At 41.9% G+C, this 16,811-nt stretch overlaps 1 protein-coding gene across 3 annotated transcripts in view; it reads right to left on the reverse strand.

Annotated features, from left to right (window-relative positions):
• The window catches only part of BRINP1 (BMP/retinoic acid inducible neural specific 1), a 128,444-nt gene that overhangs the window by 73,518 nt on the left and 38,115 nt on the right, over positions 1–16,811 (reverse strand). For all 3 annotated transcript variants that reach the window (XM_029063335.2, XM_007661937.4, XM_029063336.2), the window contains one exon: positions 12,066–12,333. In XM_029063335.2, coding sequence (XP_028919168.1) covers positions 12,066–12,283 — 218 coding nt within the window. In that variant the 5' untranslated portion in view covers positions 12,284–12,333. The remainder of the gene's footprint in view (positions 1–12,065; positions 12,334–16,811) is intronic.

Consider the following 16,811-nt stretch of genomic DNA (forward strand, 5'->3'; position numbering starts at 1 on the left):
AAGTAAAGAACTCAGCAGGATTCAAAATGTCCACAAGGTCAGAAACTCTTGTAGCTTGGTTTTGATATTTAGAAAACTTAGAACAGGCCTCTATGACCTCAGCTTGACTGCTTTCAGAAGGGAAAGGTTCACTGCCACATTTACCTTTTTAGTAGTTAGGATATTATAGTGGCTTCTAGCTGAGGGCTGAGGATATGAGTGGTTGAGAATGATTCCCCAGAGACATGGAAATGAGGAGGAAAGGGAGAGAGGAAAAGTAATTTTTAAAAAAATACCCAAATCCTTATTATGTGGCTCAAAGATCTAGGGACTTCAGCATTTTTAAATCCAGTTGAATCATTTTCTGGCTCTGACTCTCCTGAAAAAAACACAAATTCCTCTCTTGAAGGGCTTTTAATACAATTAATGCCTTTCATAGGCTATTTCAAGCCGCAGGACAAGTGGTACTTTCAAAAGCATGATAGGTCAGGGAGTTGGTAGAGCATTTTATTAGGTCCATTTTGCATAAAAGAGAAAAGGAGGCACAGAGAAGCTGAGAAAATTGTCCGAAGTCAAGCCAGAGCAGAGTGTGAACCATATTCTCAATGCAGGAATGGCTAGGCCACAGTTCTAACCCTCAAATCAAATTTTCCCAGGGAGGAGCTAGCTAAAAGTGAGTCAAAGGCAGGTAAACTTTAAATGATTCCTTTCTGATCATTCAAGATCCACAAAATTGACATCAATCAGCATTCAATCACTCCAGGAGTTTCCCCTCTCCTTCCTAATCTTGCTTACCTCTCACTATAACCCAGACCACATACTTTGCTTGCCAACCTATTCTCTGTACCTCAATCTCTTCTTCATGTCAACCCCTTACTCACATCCTCTCTCTGGGCTGGAACTCCTCACCTCATAACTTGTGGGCCACCACTCTCCCCAGCTTCAAAGCCCTTCACATCTCCTTTCATTTATTCATTCATTCAACTGCATTTATTGAACTCTATGTGCAGAGCACTGTAGTAAGAACTTGAGAGAGTACAATATAACAACAAATAGACACATTCCCTGCCCACAGTGAGCTTACAGTCTAGACAATTCTAATTGTGATATTTGTTAAGCACTTATTACGTGCTAGGCACTATACTAAGTGCTGGGGTTGATATAAACATATCAGTTTGGACACAGTCCCTGTTCCAAGGAGGCCTCAATCCCCAATTTACAGATGAGGTAACTGAGACCCACAGAAGTAAAGTGACTTGCCCAAGGTCACACAGCAGACAAGTGGCAGAACCGGGATTAGAACCCACAACCTTTTGACTCTCAAGCCTGAGCTCTATCCACTTTGCCACGCTGCCTGTTTTCCAAGAAGTCTTCCCTGGCTAATATCTCATTCCTCCACCCTCCTATTTGCCCTCTCTTCTATGACACCATGCACGTGGGTCTTTGCTCCTTAAGGACTTGAATAATCACCTCATTCCTGGCCCCACAGAGCTTATGAATGCCCTTATACTCCACTATTTCTCCTTTTCCCGTAACCTATGTTAATGTTATCTCTGCCATTAAATTGTAAGTTTCTTGAGGGCAGGAACCGTGTCTAAGAACGTTACTGTAGGGTACTCTTTCAACTGCTGAGTACAGTGTCCTGCAAACAATCAGTCATATTTATTAAGTGTTTATTATGTGCAGAGCACTGTACTAAGTGCTTGGGAGATAACAATACAATGGAATTAGCAGACATGTTCCCTGCCCTGCCCATGACAAGCTAGAGGGAGAGACAGACATTAATATAAATTACACAGTAAGTACTTAATAAACACCATTGATTGATTGATATGAAAATTTCCTGATGATGTGACCTATGATAAAAGTTAAGGGAAGAAAGTTTTGGTTAAAAATGGATTTGAATCCTAAAATTTGAGAAGGAGTTGGGCACCTTCCTGGCCTCTTCACCCAGCTGGAGAATCTGTTCCATTCCTAATCTTCCAAAGCCTGGTAGTACTGCTGATAATATAGCACTCTTGCTTGGTAGGAATTTAAGCAAACAAGTTGTTTTCTTTGAGCAGAGCTTCTCTTTCCTATTGAAAAACAGTATATCCTGATGGCAAGAGCATGGGACTGGGAGTCAGAGGACCTGGGTTCTTATCCCATTCTGTCACTTATCTGCTGGTGATCTTTGGCAAGTCACTTAAATTCTCGGTGCCTCAAATACTTTATCTATAAAATGGGGTTAAAGACTGTGAGCCCTATTTGGGATATAGACTATGTCCAACCTGATTAGCTTGTAACTACCCCAGTGCTTATATAAATATATCTCCTTCCTTTGTCCCACCAACGCCAGAATCCATTACCCTTCAGAGGAGTCTCTTGTTCCCATTTCAGCTGGTGTTTGCCTAAATGGTGTGGAGAGGTTTAGAGTTGTCAAGCTGCCTTGTGAAAATCATTTATAATCATATTTTGTTGAGGGTGAGCACCCAGAAGCTTGTGAAACAGGTGCAGTTTGATAAATCAAAAGAATATCAAATTCGTTATTTTGCAGTACCGCTTATCCTTTCATCAGTCAATTTGTCTAGGTCAATTTTTCCTCCACATTCATCCTAGACATCTAAAAGATAGGAGAAGATTTTCCTTTCCAAAAGTGCAGTTGCTATTCATTTTATCATCCTAATGCAATGTAGTGGAATCGGCCTCTCCAATGTAATCCTTAGATGCCAACAAGAAGTAGCTTTTATTGCCTTGGAGGAGCTCCAAGCTCATCCTCTGGATGACCAGTAAACCCTGAAGTCCATAGGATGCCAGAGCATCACAAAGAGAAAGACATTTCCATTATTGTTTTATCATTAATACCAGTTTCTGTCTTCAACTCACCACTTTCTTGATTTTCCTGGCACATAATATGGCAACCTCTTCTCCAGTTTGACCTAGTGAAAGAGCACAGTCCTGGGAGTCAGAGGACCAGGGTTCTAATTCTGGCTCTGCCACTTGCTTGCTGGGTGACCTTGGGTAAGACACTTCACTTCTCTGTGCCTCAGTTTTCTCATCTGAAAAACTGGAATTAAATCCCCGTTCTCCTGCTTACCAAAACTGTGAACTGCATTTGGGACAGCGACTGGGTCCAACTGGATTATCTTGTACCTACCAACACAGTATAGTGCCTGGCATATAGTAGACTCTTAACAAATACTGCAATTTTTTTAAAAATTTGTAACAGTTCTCTGAGCTCAGCATGCCATATTGACACTTGCTCTGTCTGCAGAATGAAATTCATGCAAATTTTAACCAGGAAGAGATAGGCTTCCCTGCTGTCCCCTCATGACAAAAATGTCATGTCACAGGGCAATGATAGGTGCTTTCAAATGATCTTGGTGTTCTTAAGGGGACACCAGGAGGGAAGAGATTTAGTAAGATACCAAGCTAACTGGGGCATTTCTAGATTAAAAGAGAGCACTTTGAATTATACTCCTAATTGAGTTGGAAGATAGTGCAGACTGTTCCCATCACCCTGACTGATTAATACATTAGACACGGGCAAATTACAGTTCATATGCATGCTATGTTAATCATTGCTCATTTGATAGTTTAAATACACCTGGCAAACTTCTAGAGCTCTGAGTTCTTGACACATTTAAAACACCATCTATTTGACCCTCTTAAAGCTTTATCTATCTTCAATCCATCTGTTAATTTCTTCTCTTGAGGACTCTACTACTGACACTAAGCAATGAACCAAAAGTCCCCATCCTCAATAGATTCTCATTTTTTTTGGTATTTGTAAGTGCTTACTATGTGCCAGGCAATGTACTAAGCATTGGGGTAGTTACAAGTTAGTCAGGTTGGACGCAATCCCTGTCTCACATAGGGCTCACAGTCTTAATCCCCGTTTTGCAGACAACTGAGGTACAGGGAAGTGAAATGGCTGCCCAAGGTCACACAGCAGACTAGGGGTGGAACCAGATTCAGAATCCAGGTCCTTCTGACTCCCAGGCCCATGCTCTATCCACTAGGCCATGCTGCTTTATTTCCTGGCAATCCAAAAAAGTTGGGGGGAGAAAATAACTTTCCCCTCCACTAGCGCTTACCCACAACCCAAAGGAACTGGGGGATCTGTGTTTGTAATACTGATCTGAGAAGATCTAGGTAGTCTCATGCAGCTTTCAGTCTCCCTCCACCCTCATCATGGTATAGAGACCTTCAGCACTGCAGTTGGAGTGCTTCTGCATACCACACATCCATGATTTTTCCCTAGGCTGCCGAGAGCAAGAACAGACGTAGAACAGCACCACAGGAAGTGAGTCTGAACGAATTTCCATTCTGGCTTGGCACTAATTCTGACCTAGTTAGGACCCTACTAAGGGACAGAGCCAGAAGTGACTCTGATCCTCTGTTTCTACTGAAGATTCCCAAGTGTTTAGTACAGTGCTCTGCAAAAAGTAGATTCTCAATAAATGCTACTGATTGATTGATTATGATGACTGAGCATAGGCTGGATTGAGGGCTGGGATTGCCAGAGGGATTTCTGAGCCACAGACTGCACCTTCTGATCCTAAGAACTGAAATGGAATCAATGGAGGACCCACAGAGTCTCTATTTTAGGATTTCTCTGCTAATTCCTGGGAGGCAGTGACTGAGGGAGAGTAAGACCTATTTCAGATATATTAGAGCTGGTTTTGAGCATCAGTCATAGGTGTTCACTGAGCACTTACTGTGTGCAGAGCACTGTATTAATCTAGGTTGCACTCTGCTTGCATTCAACCACAAACCAGTACCTGAAAGAAGAGAACAAATAAGCTAGGAGCCAAAAAGGTAGACTATTTCTAGGATACATATTTGTTCACATGAAAAGTTATTTTCCTTGGAATTTCAGATCAATACCAAAGACTACCTCTAAACTCTAAGTCCACTGGGGGCAGGAAAGGTGTCTGCCAAGTTTCTTGTATCGTAGTCTCCCAAATGCTCAAAACAGAGCTCTGCACACAGTAACCACTCAATAAATACCATTAATGATGGCTATTATGATAACTTAACCTAAACTGAAAACAGATGCTCTATGTGTTTTTGGGCTGTGGCTCAATTGTGAACTAGAAACCAGGAAAGGAAAATTAAACCTGGATTATTCTGCAGTGTTAAGTGGGTGAGGTTAGAGGAGAGAAGAGCAGGAAAGGTGTTTGCCCAGTAGTACTCTCTATGCCTGCAAATCTCCAGGCCGATAAATGTTTCGAATGGGGATTGGCAGCATTAGCGCCATCCCAGCTTCTTGGCTGCATTTGTCATGCACAGCCAAATGCATGATCAGCAAGTGTCTAATAAAGAGGGAAAATGTCTGAACTGACAAGCTCTTTCTTGCAGACTTGCCTGAGGTGTGATGACACACCATGTGCAGTCTGGGCTTGGCAGTCATCACTTAATGATCTGTATATCCCAGAGGATGTAGGGAATGGAAGGGTGAAAACAAAACCGTATGATGGTCTGGCAGAATGGGGAAAAACATCCACAATAGATATATCTCCCTCAAATACCCCACTCAGATCCCACAACTGTAGCTTGCGAAATTCCTTCCATAGTATTCAGAGAGGTATGCTCCACATCCAAACTTCTATTCCACAGAAAATCCATGCCTTATAAGAAATATCAAGATAGCTATAGATCTGTGTATTATGTGGGACTTAATATTTTCTTAGAATCCAGAGATTGAAGGCACTTCTAGAAGTCAGGGAAGCCATGCCACTACCTGCAAGCAAGTGTACTTAAAATGATGATCAGTGAGATATCTAAACCAAATTAGTCAAGGAGATTTCCATAATTTCTGTCAGGATCTTATTCCAGGGTCTGAAGAGGTTGCTTTGGAATATCTGTCCACAGACCCTTTTAACTAAAATATCTTCTGTGGCAATTTAATCACACAAGATAGTGTGAAAAGAAAACCTGAATTATCTTGGATGCAAATGGCTCCTTAATTACTGTATCTCTGAAGTTATCATAATCCAGCAAATGGATGTTCAGCTATTAAAAAACTGAGGTACAGTGAAAGATGTTCCCTATGGGCTGAATCTCAATACCCTCGTTGTATATAGATAATACATTTGAGAGAAATAAAGAGCAGCAGTGCCGTGAAAAATTATCATTCAGATGGATTTGGATCTACTTTTCTGTGCCCAGTCTTGCTCTGAATGCTAGCCAAACCCAGCCTACAATTTGAGTTACTCTCTAAACACCAACCAAACCTAAACTAACCTCACTATGCCAGGCATTCCCAATGACACCCTCCTTAACGATGTGTCCTCCATACCTAGTCCTTCCTTCCCCAATTTTAATTATCATAGCCAAAAATGAAGGTCATCTTTTCCATCTGCATAGTTCAGAATTTTAGAACAGGATTTTCCAACTTCACTCCCATTTCTCTGTGATCTATGAACCACAATAAATACCCTGCCTCTCTTCCCTGTCTTTACCCTCAAAATGACCATTGAACTCTTGTACAATACTTTTTCTGGCTGACATTTACCTCTCAGAGCAATGTGGCCTAAGTGGGATCTAGAGACCTGATTTCTAATCCTATCTTTACCAACTGCTTGCTGTGTTACTTTGGGAAAGTATTTTAACTTCTCTGTGCCTCAGTTTCCTCACCAGCAAAATAGGGATTCAATACCTGTTCTCCCTCCTACTTAGACTGTGAGCTCCATCTGGGACAAGGACTATGCCCAACCTGGTAAATGTGCACCTACCCCAGTAGGTAGAACAGGACTGTGGGCAAGTCACTTCACTTCTCTGTGCCTCAGTTCCCTCATCTGTAAAATGGGGATGAAGACTGTGAGCCCCACGTGGGACAGCCTGATTTCCCTGTGTCTACCCCAGCGCTTAGAACAGTGCTCGGCACATAGTAAGCGCTTAACAAATACCAACATTATTATTATTAACTTGACACAAGATAAACATTTAACAAATATAATAATAATAACAATAATAACAATACCAATCAAGAGATGGGAATGGGGAATAACATACGATTAAGATTCCTCAAGGCTGCCTCAAATGGCTAGGTAGAAAAACGAAGACAGGAAAACAAGACAGGATGTTACTGTTCACTTACAGCTTTTAAGTTTTTGCATGTAGAACCGGAATAACTTACACAAGTGAAACTGAACTTCCCCATGGTTCCTGTGGATTCAACAGCTCCCTCAGGAATTAAGGACAACAGAGAGAGGAGACCAATGGAGAGATGAGACCTTCATTACCTTGAAAGAGTATGATGTTTTATCCCCCTGCATTTATATGCCAACCAGGGTTGATGGGAAGAGATTACTTTCAATCAAACACTTCGTCCAGGATTCCAAAAGAAATTGCCCTCTTCATTGTCCCCCTGGCTCCATTACAGATGTTACCCAGTGCTTAGTTTGGACTTCAGGAAGTAATCCAAAAGGTAGTCAAGAGAGTCCCTTCCTGCTCTCCCGATGGAAGCCAAGAATATGTAGGAAAAGCAAGTGGGGTGAAGACTATTAGTTCACGATCATAGAAAGAACAGTTGTGGTCCATGACAGTGGAATGGTGTGATTTCACAGTTTCTTTTCCACAGCTTGGAATGCCTTTGCTTATTTAGGAGTCATACATTTAGCTTAGATCTCCTAGAGGCTGAAGGAATGTCACACATTTTGCCTTTTTATTAATGGCTGTAGCAGGCCTGACTCCTCAACCAGGAAACAAAAGGGAGATTGACACCTACTACCTATGATCTCGATTCAGCATGATGAGACTGTAATCTCTCGGGGTGGTTAGGTTACTCTGTAAGACTAAGTTCTAGTAAGGTTCCTTCTAATTAGCTTGAATGGCAGCTAATGCTTGGGGGTTGCTAGGAGTCTATCCTTTCCCAGCCCTCCATTTCCTGTCTTCCTGGATTATCGGATCATATCTGCACCCTTATGGGAGCTAGAGGAACATAAAAGCCCTAATGGATTCTACTGATAAAAAGCAATGTGGCCTAGTAGAAGGAACATGGATCTCAGGGTCATGGCACCTGGGTTTTGGCTACTTGCCTGCTCTGTGACCTTGGGTATGTCACTTAACTTCCCTGTACCTCAGTTTCCTCAACTATAAAATAAAAATGAAATACCTGTTGTCCCCTCCCCCTTAAGACTGAGAGCCCCATGTGTCCAGGGACTGTGTCTGACCTGATTATCCTGTATCAATTAATTAATCAGTAGTATTTATTGAGTGCTTACTATGTGCAGAGCACTGTTCTAAATACTTGGGAGAGTACAGTACAAGAGAATTAGCAGACATATTCCCTGCCTATAATGAACTTAAAGTCTAGAGGGGAAGAGGGACATTAATGCATATCCCAGTAGTTGGTAAAGTGCTTGGCATACAGTAAGTGGTTAACAAATACTGCTATTATGACTATTATTACTGAGAATTCTGAGTTCCTGGCATGGCTTCAATACATCTGCAGGGCCCAGTCCCTGATAGTATTATGAATGGCCTGCATATTCATGCATTCATTCACTGGTATTAATTGAGTGCTTACTTTGTGCAGAGCACTGTACTAAGCACTTGGGAGAGTACAATACAACAATAAACAGACACATTCCCTGCCCACAATGAGCTCACTGTCTAGGAAGATTGCTCCATCCAGTTACGAACTAAAAATGACTTTTTTTCTGTAAAGCATACCTAATCCCATACAGACATACCTTTACTGGCTTTAATTGTCACATCTGAAGATATGTCTCCCCAACTTACATGGAGAGCCCCAAATGAGTCAGGGAAATGTGTTTGACCTAATTATCTTGTATCTACCGCAGTACTTAGAACAGTGCTATTTTTTAATGGCATTTGCTAAAATTAGTTTACTGCATGCCAGACACTGCACTAAGTGCTGGGGTAGTTATGAGATAATCAGGTTGAACATCAGTCCTGTTCCACATAAGGCTCACCATCTTAATCCTCATTTTACAGATGAGATAAATGAGGCACAGATAATTTAAGTGACTTGTGCAAGGTCAAATAGTAGACAAGTGGCAGAGTTGGGATTGGAACCCAGGTCTTTCTGACTCCTAGTCCTGTGCTCTAGCCACTGAGCCACACTACTTCTCAAGTGCTTGACATATAGTAATCACTTAACAAATACCATAATAGCATATCTCTTTGGGGCAGGGAATGCTTTACAGAAACAAAAAAAAAGCACACACATAAAAATTTCCCTCTTAAGCACACATGGCACCTAGACTGGTCAAGGAATGGACAAGAGCATGCAGCATGTTTCCTTTGAGAGAGCAATGTCTCTATATTCCCTGTTGGCCTAAATTGCTCACTCTTTCCTATGGACTCTGAAACCTCAAAATGGAAACATAACCCAGTATACTGGCTACATTATATTGTGGGCATCATTCGTTCTAGTTGTGTGGTTATTATTACTATCTCCCTGCTTGCAAAACACCACGAGGCATAAAATGAAGCTGGAATTTTAATTTGAAAGGTTCTCACTGTAGTCCTTGGCATTGATTCTTATTGCCTGCTTCCCTTCCAGCAGTGACTCTGTGAACTCAAATAGAACCTCAGTGTGCATATTCATGAACCACGAAAGCTGCTCTCATTATTCAGGAGAAGAAATAAGCATTGTCCTTTTCCCCTGTTTTCCCCATCCTGTGTAAGATCCCCTTGGATCTCCAGGACTGTAGTAAACTAGTTTGCAGCAGTCACTGAGAATGACAAGATAATGGCTGTCTGATCCTCCTCATGGAAGACTACACAAGCCAGTGAGGTCCAGGACTGTGAGTTTGGGCCTTGATGTAGCTTTCCAAGCCTGGCACTGGCTTGTTCTCTGCAGGTTGGCAATGCAGTCGACACGGTTCTAATATGCTGTGTCCATGTTACCTCACAGCAGGGCGCACTGGGAAATCTCTAGTAAACTTGTTACAATCTTTCCACAAAGTGGCATGTTGTGGGGAGGGAAATTGACAATTAACTACAGTTCCGATGAACATGTCCAGGGATAAATGTCAGTGTTTGTTTGGATTTATGCATGAACAAGCCGATGTCCCTGGGGACCTGTCTCTAACTATTCTACACATGTGTGGTTAGTTGAATGTAGCCCATGTCTTTGCGTATACTAAAGTTTGAGTATATGGTTGCATTTAGGGAAGCATGTTTTTTCAGGGAAGCTCCTTATTTGATGGAAATGTCATTAGCCTATGTAGAATTAATAATGTTTTCTTGGTCTCTGACCTATGTTTTAATAAACTATGGGTCATATATGAATTATAATATTATAGATAAATTTTACATTGCTTTCAATAATATGAAGTTCTGGAAGCAAGACAGATCATTATTACCAAAGTAAAGCTTGTCACGTCTTCACAAGGTTGGAAGGGATGGGGGGCTTGTGATGAGAATAATGGAAAGCAAGATGCCTAAACCTAAACAGCTGCTCTTTAGGGAACAGAAATGGATAATCATATAAAGGATAGACACAAAAAGTTATTAAAGAGACAATGAAGCAGTCCCCACATTATGTGCTGTAGCCAAGGATAGCTGGGAAACAAGAGCAGAATACAGGTAAGCCTGGTGTGCTACATTCGGGCACACAAGGTCATCTTTCCATTCATCCAACGTAGAAAGGTGTCAGACCTGGAAGACTGCTCAACCACAACTGCAGACATTCATATTATATTGTCATATGTAATGCCAATCGTGAATATGAAGGGCAGGTATATAATAGAGGTAAATAACTACAGATATGCAAATCGAGCTCTTCCAAGAGGTTTTTTGTAAATCACACAAGCTTCTAGGCAAGGCTTCCATTAGGATAAAATAGATGCTTTATAGATAGAAAAAAGACATTTCTGTGACCTTCTGTGGCTTCTTGCTTCTAATAACACACTGTTAGTAGCCATAAATGAAAATTAAGTTGCCAAGCACACCTTTCCTGACCTTAAAGATAGCTTCCAGGTAGTTATGACTTGGACCAAACTTGGTTGTCTGTAAGACCCTATCTCAGGTCATGGTCCCATGGGAGGGGGATTGAAGGGCCTGGTTTTATGTGGCCCACTGCTTCAGGGCTCTGGAAACCCTAGGGTTTTGGTGGTCTTGTGCAGGGGTTACCCCATTGGTCCATATGGATTGGATGGTCAGAGGAAAGTGGCCTAGTGTAAAGACCAAAGGTCTGGGACCCAGAGGATCTAGGTTCTAATGCTGGCTCTGCAACTTACCTATGTGATGTTGGGCAAGTCATTTCACTTCTCTCTGCCTCAGTTTCCTCATCTGTAAAATAGTGATTCAATTCCTGCTTTCCTTCCTACTTCAACTGTGAGTCTTACGTGGGACAGGGATTGTTCAACCTGATTATCTTGGATCTAGCCCAGTACTTAGTACGGTGCTTGGCATAGGCTAAGTGGCTAACAAATACCATATTGATAATAATGTTCTATGGATACATATTTTAGTATAAAGGAATCACATCGCATCTGTGTTGGACTTAGGCTGATGTGCCTGTCTAAACAGCATCTTACAAAATGTCTGCCCATTTTTCAAATCATTAAATGCGATAGGGTCGAGATAGTCAGAATTACCCTGGCCCTCTAAATCGAAGGCCTAGTGTTCTCTCCACAACTTCCTTAAGGAGAATTTTCCAATATTGGTCTACCTGATAGGTGCTTGTCTGTGCCTACTGGTGTGTCTTTATGAATTCAGATCTACAAATAGTTTGTGTGTCAGTCTAGGTATCTCTTGTTTGTATACACATCTGTATTCTGGGTAGATCCTATTTTTATTTAGAAGCTTTTAAGATAGGCAATTATTTTCTGAGATGATTTAGGAGCCGGATTCCCTTGCAAGAGGAGAATGAACTGATTGGCCTTGGTCTTCTGTTTATGTGTTTGGCCTCCTTTTGGGCCTAAGAACATGTTTTGGGGCATTTTCACAAACCTGGGTATTGCTATACCAAAAAGCCTTAGATATTTGATTCTGACCAAGACTTATGGAATTTTCCTTGGCACTCTCTTTTTTAATAGGGGCTGAGGAAAAGGCAGGCCTCTGCAAACATAGAAGGAACAAACATAGAATAGACTCAGCAATGTGAAATTTTGTTGAGAACTTACCTGTATATTTTATATCGGGTTGTAAATCCTTGACGATGTCTTTCCACAAAGGATAAGTAGCTCCGTGAGTGGTGGAAAGGCCCCCTGTCTGAAATAAGCCAATCAAATTCCTTGGAGTCATGTTGGTCGGTAACAGCTGGTTCCTGGTAGGAGGGCTGTACTGTTATATGGTCCCATATAAACAGGAAGTAGATGAACTCAACAAACCTCCAGTTCATGCTTTTCTGTCTGCCTTTTTCCTCTCATTCTTGCTCCATTCTGTGGAGTCCTATGGATAAAGACATAAAAAAAAGGGAGAGAGGGAAGGGAAAGGATATAAAAAGAGGAGAAGAGAGAAAACATGATGAAAAACTTAAAAAGGATACAGTGAATATAGTTTTGTAAGTTTGTGTAATCCATTTTATGCAGTATCACAAGTTCATGTTTGATTCCTATGACCTCATATATTTTTGTCACAAACTCCAGCCAAATGATGCATTCTGAGTTCTTGAGTATAATAATAATAAATAATGATGTTATTGTTTAAGCCCTTACTATGTTCTTGACTCTTGGGTAGATATGTGGTTATGAGATTGGACACAAGCCCTACAGTGGGCTTCTGGTCTATTTTTTCCCAACTTTTCAGATAAGGAAACTGAGGCTCAGAGACATTAAATGACTTGCACAGTGTCACCCAGCAGCCCAGTGGCAGAGCTGGGAATAGAACTTGGGTCTTCAGACTCCTAGTCCCCTGCTTTTTTCTACTAGGCCACACTACCTTTGTAGGAGATCTGAAGATTCCCTAATCTTCAACCAAAGAGGCAGTAGCACTGGAGATGTTAGATAAGAGGGCAGATATGGCTTCAGATGACAATCAACTGAGACAACTGTCTCAGGGAGCTCCATCAGAAGTGTGTGGGTGGTGGGGAGTTGGGGGACGGGAGTGTGCAGGGGGAAACTGCAGGACAGTAGAGGGATGGCAAAGGTTACAGATTGCAAAGCATCCAACCTGAATAGGAAGCAGTGCCCAAAGGACTAGGGCCTGTGAAACACACTTGCTTCAGGGCTTTGAACTGACTCCAATATAACATCATATGGAAGAGGGGATGTGGGGAAGGTGACAGACTTTGTCTTGTCTAGGTGCAACCAAATGTCTGAAGCTGGCCCTGAAGGCAATTTTCCTCAAGGCAATTTCAGAAGCATTTTATTGCTACAGGAAATAGCTCTATACTGAGAAAGGGCTTAAGGCAGAGGAACAGAAGTAGTCTTCCTGCTAAGCTCTAGAAAGGTGGATCTGCTCCTTCGATGCTTCTTGGACCCTCAGCTCCCTTCCACAGGGCCATAGCCAGCTCTCTTATTCACTGCAGCTGCCAGAATAGGAGGGAGAGAGTTTTGCAGGCAAAAAGACTGCTGCAAATCCAACTTTCTACTTCAATTTTCCTCAGGCACCTGTTTTTCCCAAACACATCAAGGAATAATGATCTACTCACTCCTAATCTATGCATGTGTCTTTCATTTCACTTAATGAGTACCTTGAGAACTCATCCCTCCTTACACATCTGCATTTGCCAGTGTAGATATTATTCCAGGATCTACATGCATTGGGTTCCGACCCCCAGAACTAAAAGGTAAAATAGCAATCCCTAATGAGATGGGCATAGATTTGCCTTTATCCCTTCATTGACAGACAGTCCCCCTCCCCAACATCATTAAGGAAAACAAATAGGCTTAGTTCAGTCAATCAATCAGTGGTATTTCTTAGGTGCTTATTGTTTGCTGTGGATGGATAGAAACCATAATAATGATAACAGAAGAACCGTTAGCAAGGTTATGGATTATTGCAGAAGATAGACCATTCTGGAGAAAATATATCCATAGAGTCTCTATGAAATGGAAATGATGTGATGACATTTGATAATAATAATATTACTCTTTTCAGAGCACTATAATAAGCACTTGGGAGAGTATAATGCAATAGAGTCAGTAGACATGCCTCAAGGAGCTTACAGTCTAGATAGGACTGAGCTCATGAGTTGAGTTCATCTCCACTCTTGCTCAATGGCCATTACTGGGGCTTGGATTAAACTTCAGAGGCCATGTAACATGGCACTAGTTAATGCATCTTCTCTTTTATAACAGCCCATAATCTATTCTTCAAGCCTTAGAATAAGGCAACAGGTCAAGAACAAAGGATGTGTTGCTCTTGGAAGTCCAACATACAATATGTTATCAACATTTCACTCTGAAATAGAGAAGCAGTGTGGCTCAGAGAGAAGCAGTGTGGCTCAGTGGAAAGAGCATGGGCTTTGGAGTCAGAGGTCATGGGTTTGAATCCCTGCTCAGCCACTTGTCAGCTCTGTGACTGTGGGCAAGTCACTTCACTTTTCTGTGCCTCAGTTACCTCATCTGTAAAATGGGGATTAAGACTGTGAGCCCCACGTGGGACAACCTGATTCCCCCTGTGTCTACCCCAGCGCTTAGAACAGTGCTCGGCACATAGTAAGCGCTTAACAAATACCAACATTATTATTAAATACTCCAGAATTTAGGAGCGAGAAATACTCCAGAGGAGATCAAGAAGGGGGGACTGACCCATTATGTTTAACGTAGGCAAGGCATGATGTCTCCTTTTCTCCCCCAAATAACAAAAAAAACTCCAACTTTTCCTAGTTTTCTGTAATGTGTGGTTATCTGCTCTGTGATGGAAGGGAAGGAAAAATTAATTCCTACCTGGAGGCTAGCATTCCTGCAGGGGTTAGGAAAGACACCAGCTGCCCCCGCCCTCCCCCACCCCCCACCCACCACACACCTTTGCTCAACTGAAAGCAGTTAAAATAAGTTCTGGAGTAGATACAAGATAATCATCTTGGACCCAGTCCCTGTATTACATACAACTCACAGTCTAAGTAGGAAGGAGAACTGGGATTGAATACCATTTTACAGATGAGGAAATCGAGGCACAGGGGAGCTAAGTGACTTGTCCAAAATCATCAAACAGGCAAAGGGCAAAGCCTGGTTAGAACCCAGGTCCTCTGACACCAAGGCTCATGTTCTTTCCACTAGGTAAATGGATGAGAGGGCAAGGAAGAAAATGAAAGCAAGTGTGCTTCCTGCCTAATTTGTGCACACTCAATTACATTATTTTATCGAGGGCTTTTTCCCTCCAGCTTTGAAGCCCAGCAGTCAGTGTCCAAGGAGTCATGTGTATGAGTAGGGGAGGAGGTGGGTCCAAGCCTTGGCTTGCAATTTGTCCAGAACCTGAAACAAAGTGAAGTAGGTAGTGCTTGCGAACTCTGAAAGTTACAGCTTAAAAAAGTTTTGCTCAATAATAATAATAATGTTGGTATTGTTAAGCATTTACTATGTGCAGAGCACTGTTCTAAGTGCTGGGGTAGATACCGGGTAATCAGATTGTCCCATGAGAGGCTCTCAGTCTTAATTCCCATTTTACAGATGAGGTAACTGAGACACAGAGAAGTTAAGTGACTTGCTCTCAGTCACACAGGTGACAAGTGGCAGAGCTGGGATTTGAACCCATGACCTCTGACTCCCAAGCCCGGGCTCTTTCCACTGAGCCACGCTGCTCAAGCCAACACAAGATGAAACTAGAACAGGTTTTGGGATGTTTGTGCAATGTCTCACTAAGTCCCATAAAATAATTGGATTTATTTGTGTGAAGCCCTGTGGTAGATACAAAATCAGATACAATCCCTGTCTCACAAGGGACTCATAGTCTAAGAGACAACAGGTATTTAGTCCCATTTTACAGATGAGGAAACTTAAGCTCAGTGTCTCACAACAAGTAAATGGCAGAGCCAGGGTGAAAGCCAGGGGGTCCTAACCCTCAGCCCTGTTTTCCTTGCCATGCTTCTCTATTAATCTGTCAATTAATCACCTCTAGTCATCATACAATTTCTACCCTCACCAAATATGCAATTCCTCTATCAAACCACAATCTCCTCACTTACCTTATGCCCCACATACTCACTCCCTGCAAACCTCCTTGTGGGCAGGGAATGTTTATGTTTATTGTTATATTGTACTCTTCCAAGCACTTACTGCAGTGCTTTGCACACAGTAAGCCTTCAATAAATATGATTGACATACAAGTGACTGTAATTTCTCCTCTTGCCCAACACAGCCGTCTAATGTTTTGACCATCTCCACTCTTCTGAAGCCAAAATGCCCCATTTGGTCTCCATATACAAACTACCTTCTCTTGATAACTAAATTGATGCCCTCTCTACCAAACATATTTTCCTCACTCCCTTGCCCCTCCACCGATCTCATACCACTAATTCACAGCCCTGATCATCTCCACAGTATATTTTCTCCACTCCTGTGCTCAAACTGTGGGGTGCTGTGGAGGGAAATCCAGATACCAGGTGAAATTCATCCATTTCAAATTCATACTCATCTGCTTTCACTTTACCCAGCAATATTATTAGTCCATCCTTATTAAGTCCTCTCTTCATCTCACATATATGTCACCTATGCAATTGAATTTTACCCTTTTAACACTTAATATTCACGCCTCTCTCCACCCCATAGCAATTATGTACATACCCATAATTTATTTATATTAATAAATGTCTCCACCTCTAGATGTAAGCTCTTTGGTGGGGAGGGAATGTGTCTATCAATTCCTGTGTTGTACTCTTCCAAGACTTTAGTACAGTGCCCTGCACAAAGTTAGCACTCAAGAAATTCAATTGATTGATTGATCCTTATTGACTCCCATGCCCATTGCCAGCACCATTTGTCTGA

This window comes from Ornithorhynchus anatinus, chromosome 4, assembly GCF_004115215.2.
Source record: "Ornithorhynchus anatinus isolate Pmale09 chromosome 4, mOrnAna1.pri.v4, whole genome shotgun sequence".
Lineage (NCBI taxonomy): Eukaryota > Metazoa > Chordata > Mammalia > Monotremata > Ornithorhynchidae > Ornithorhynchus > Ornithorhynchus anatinus.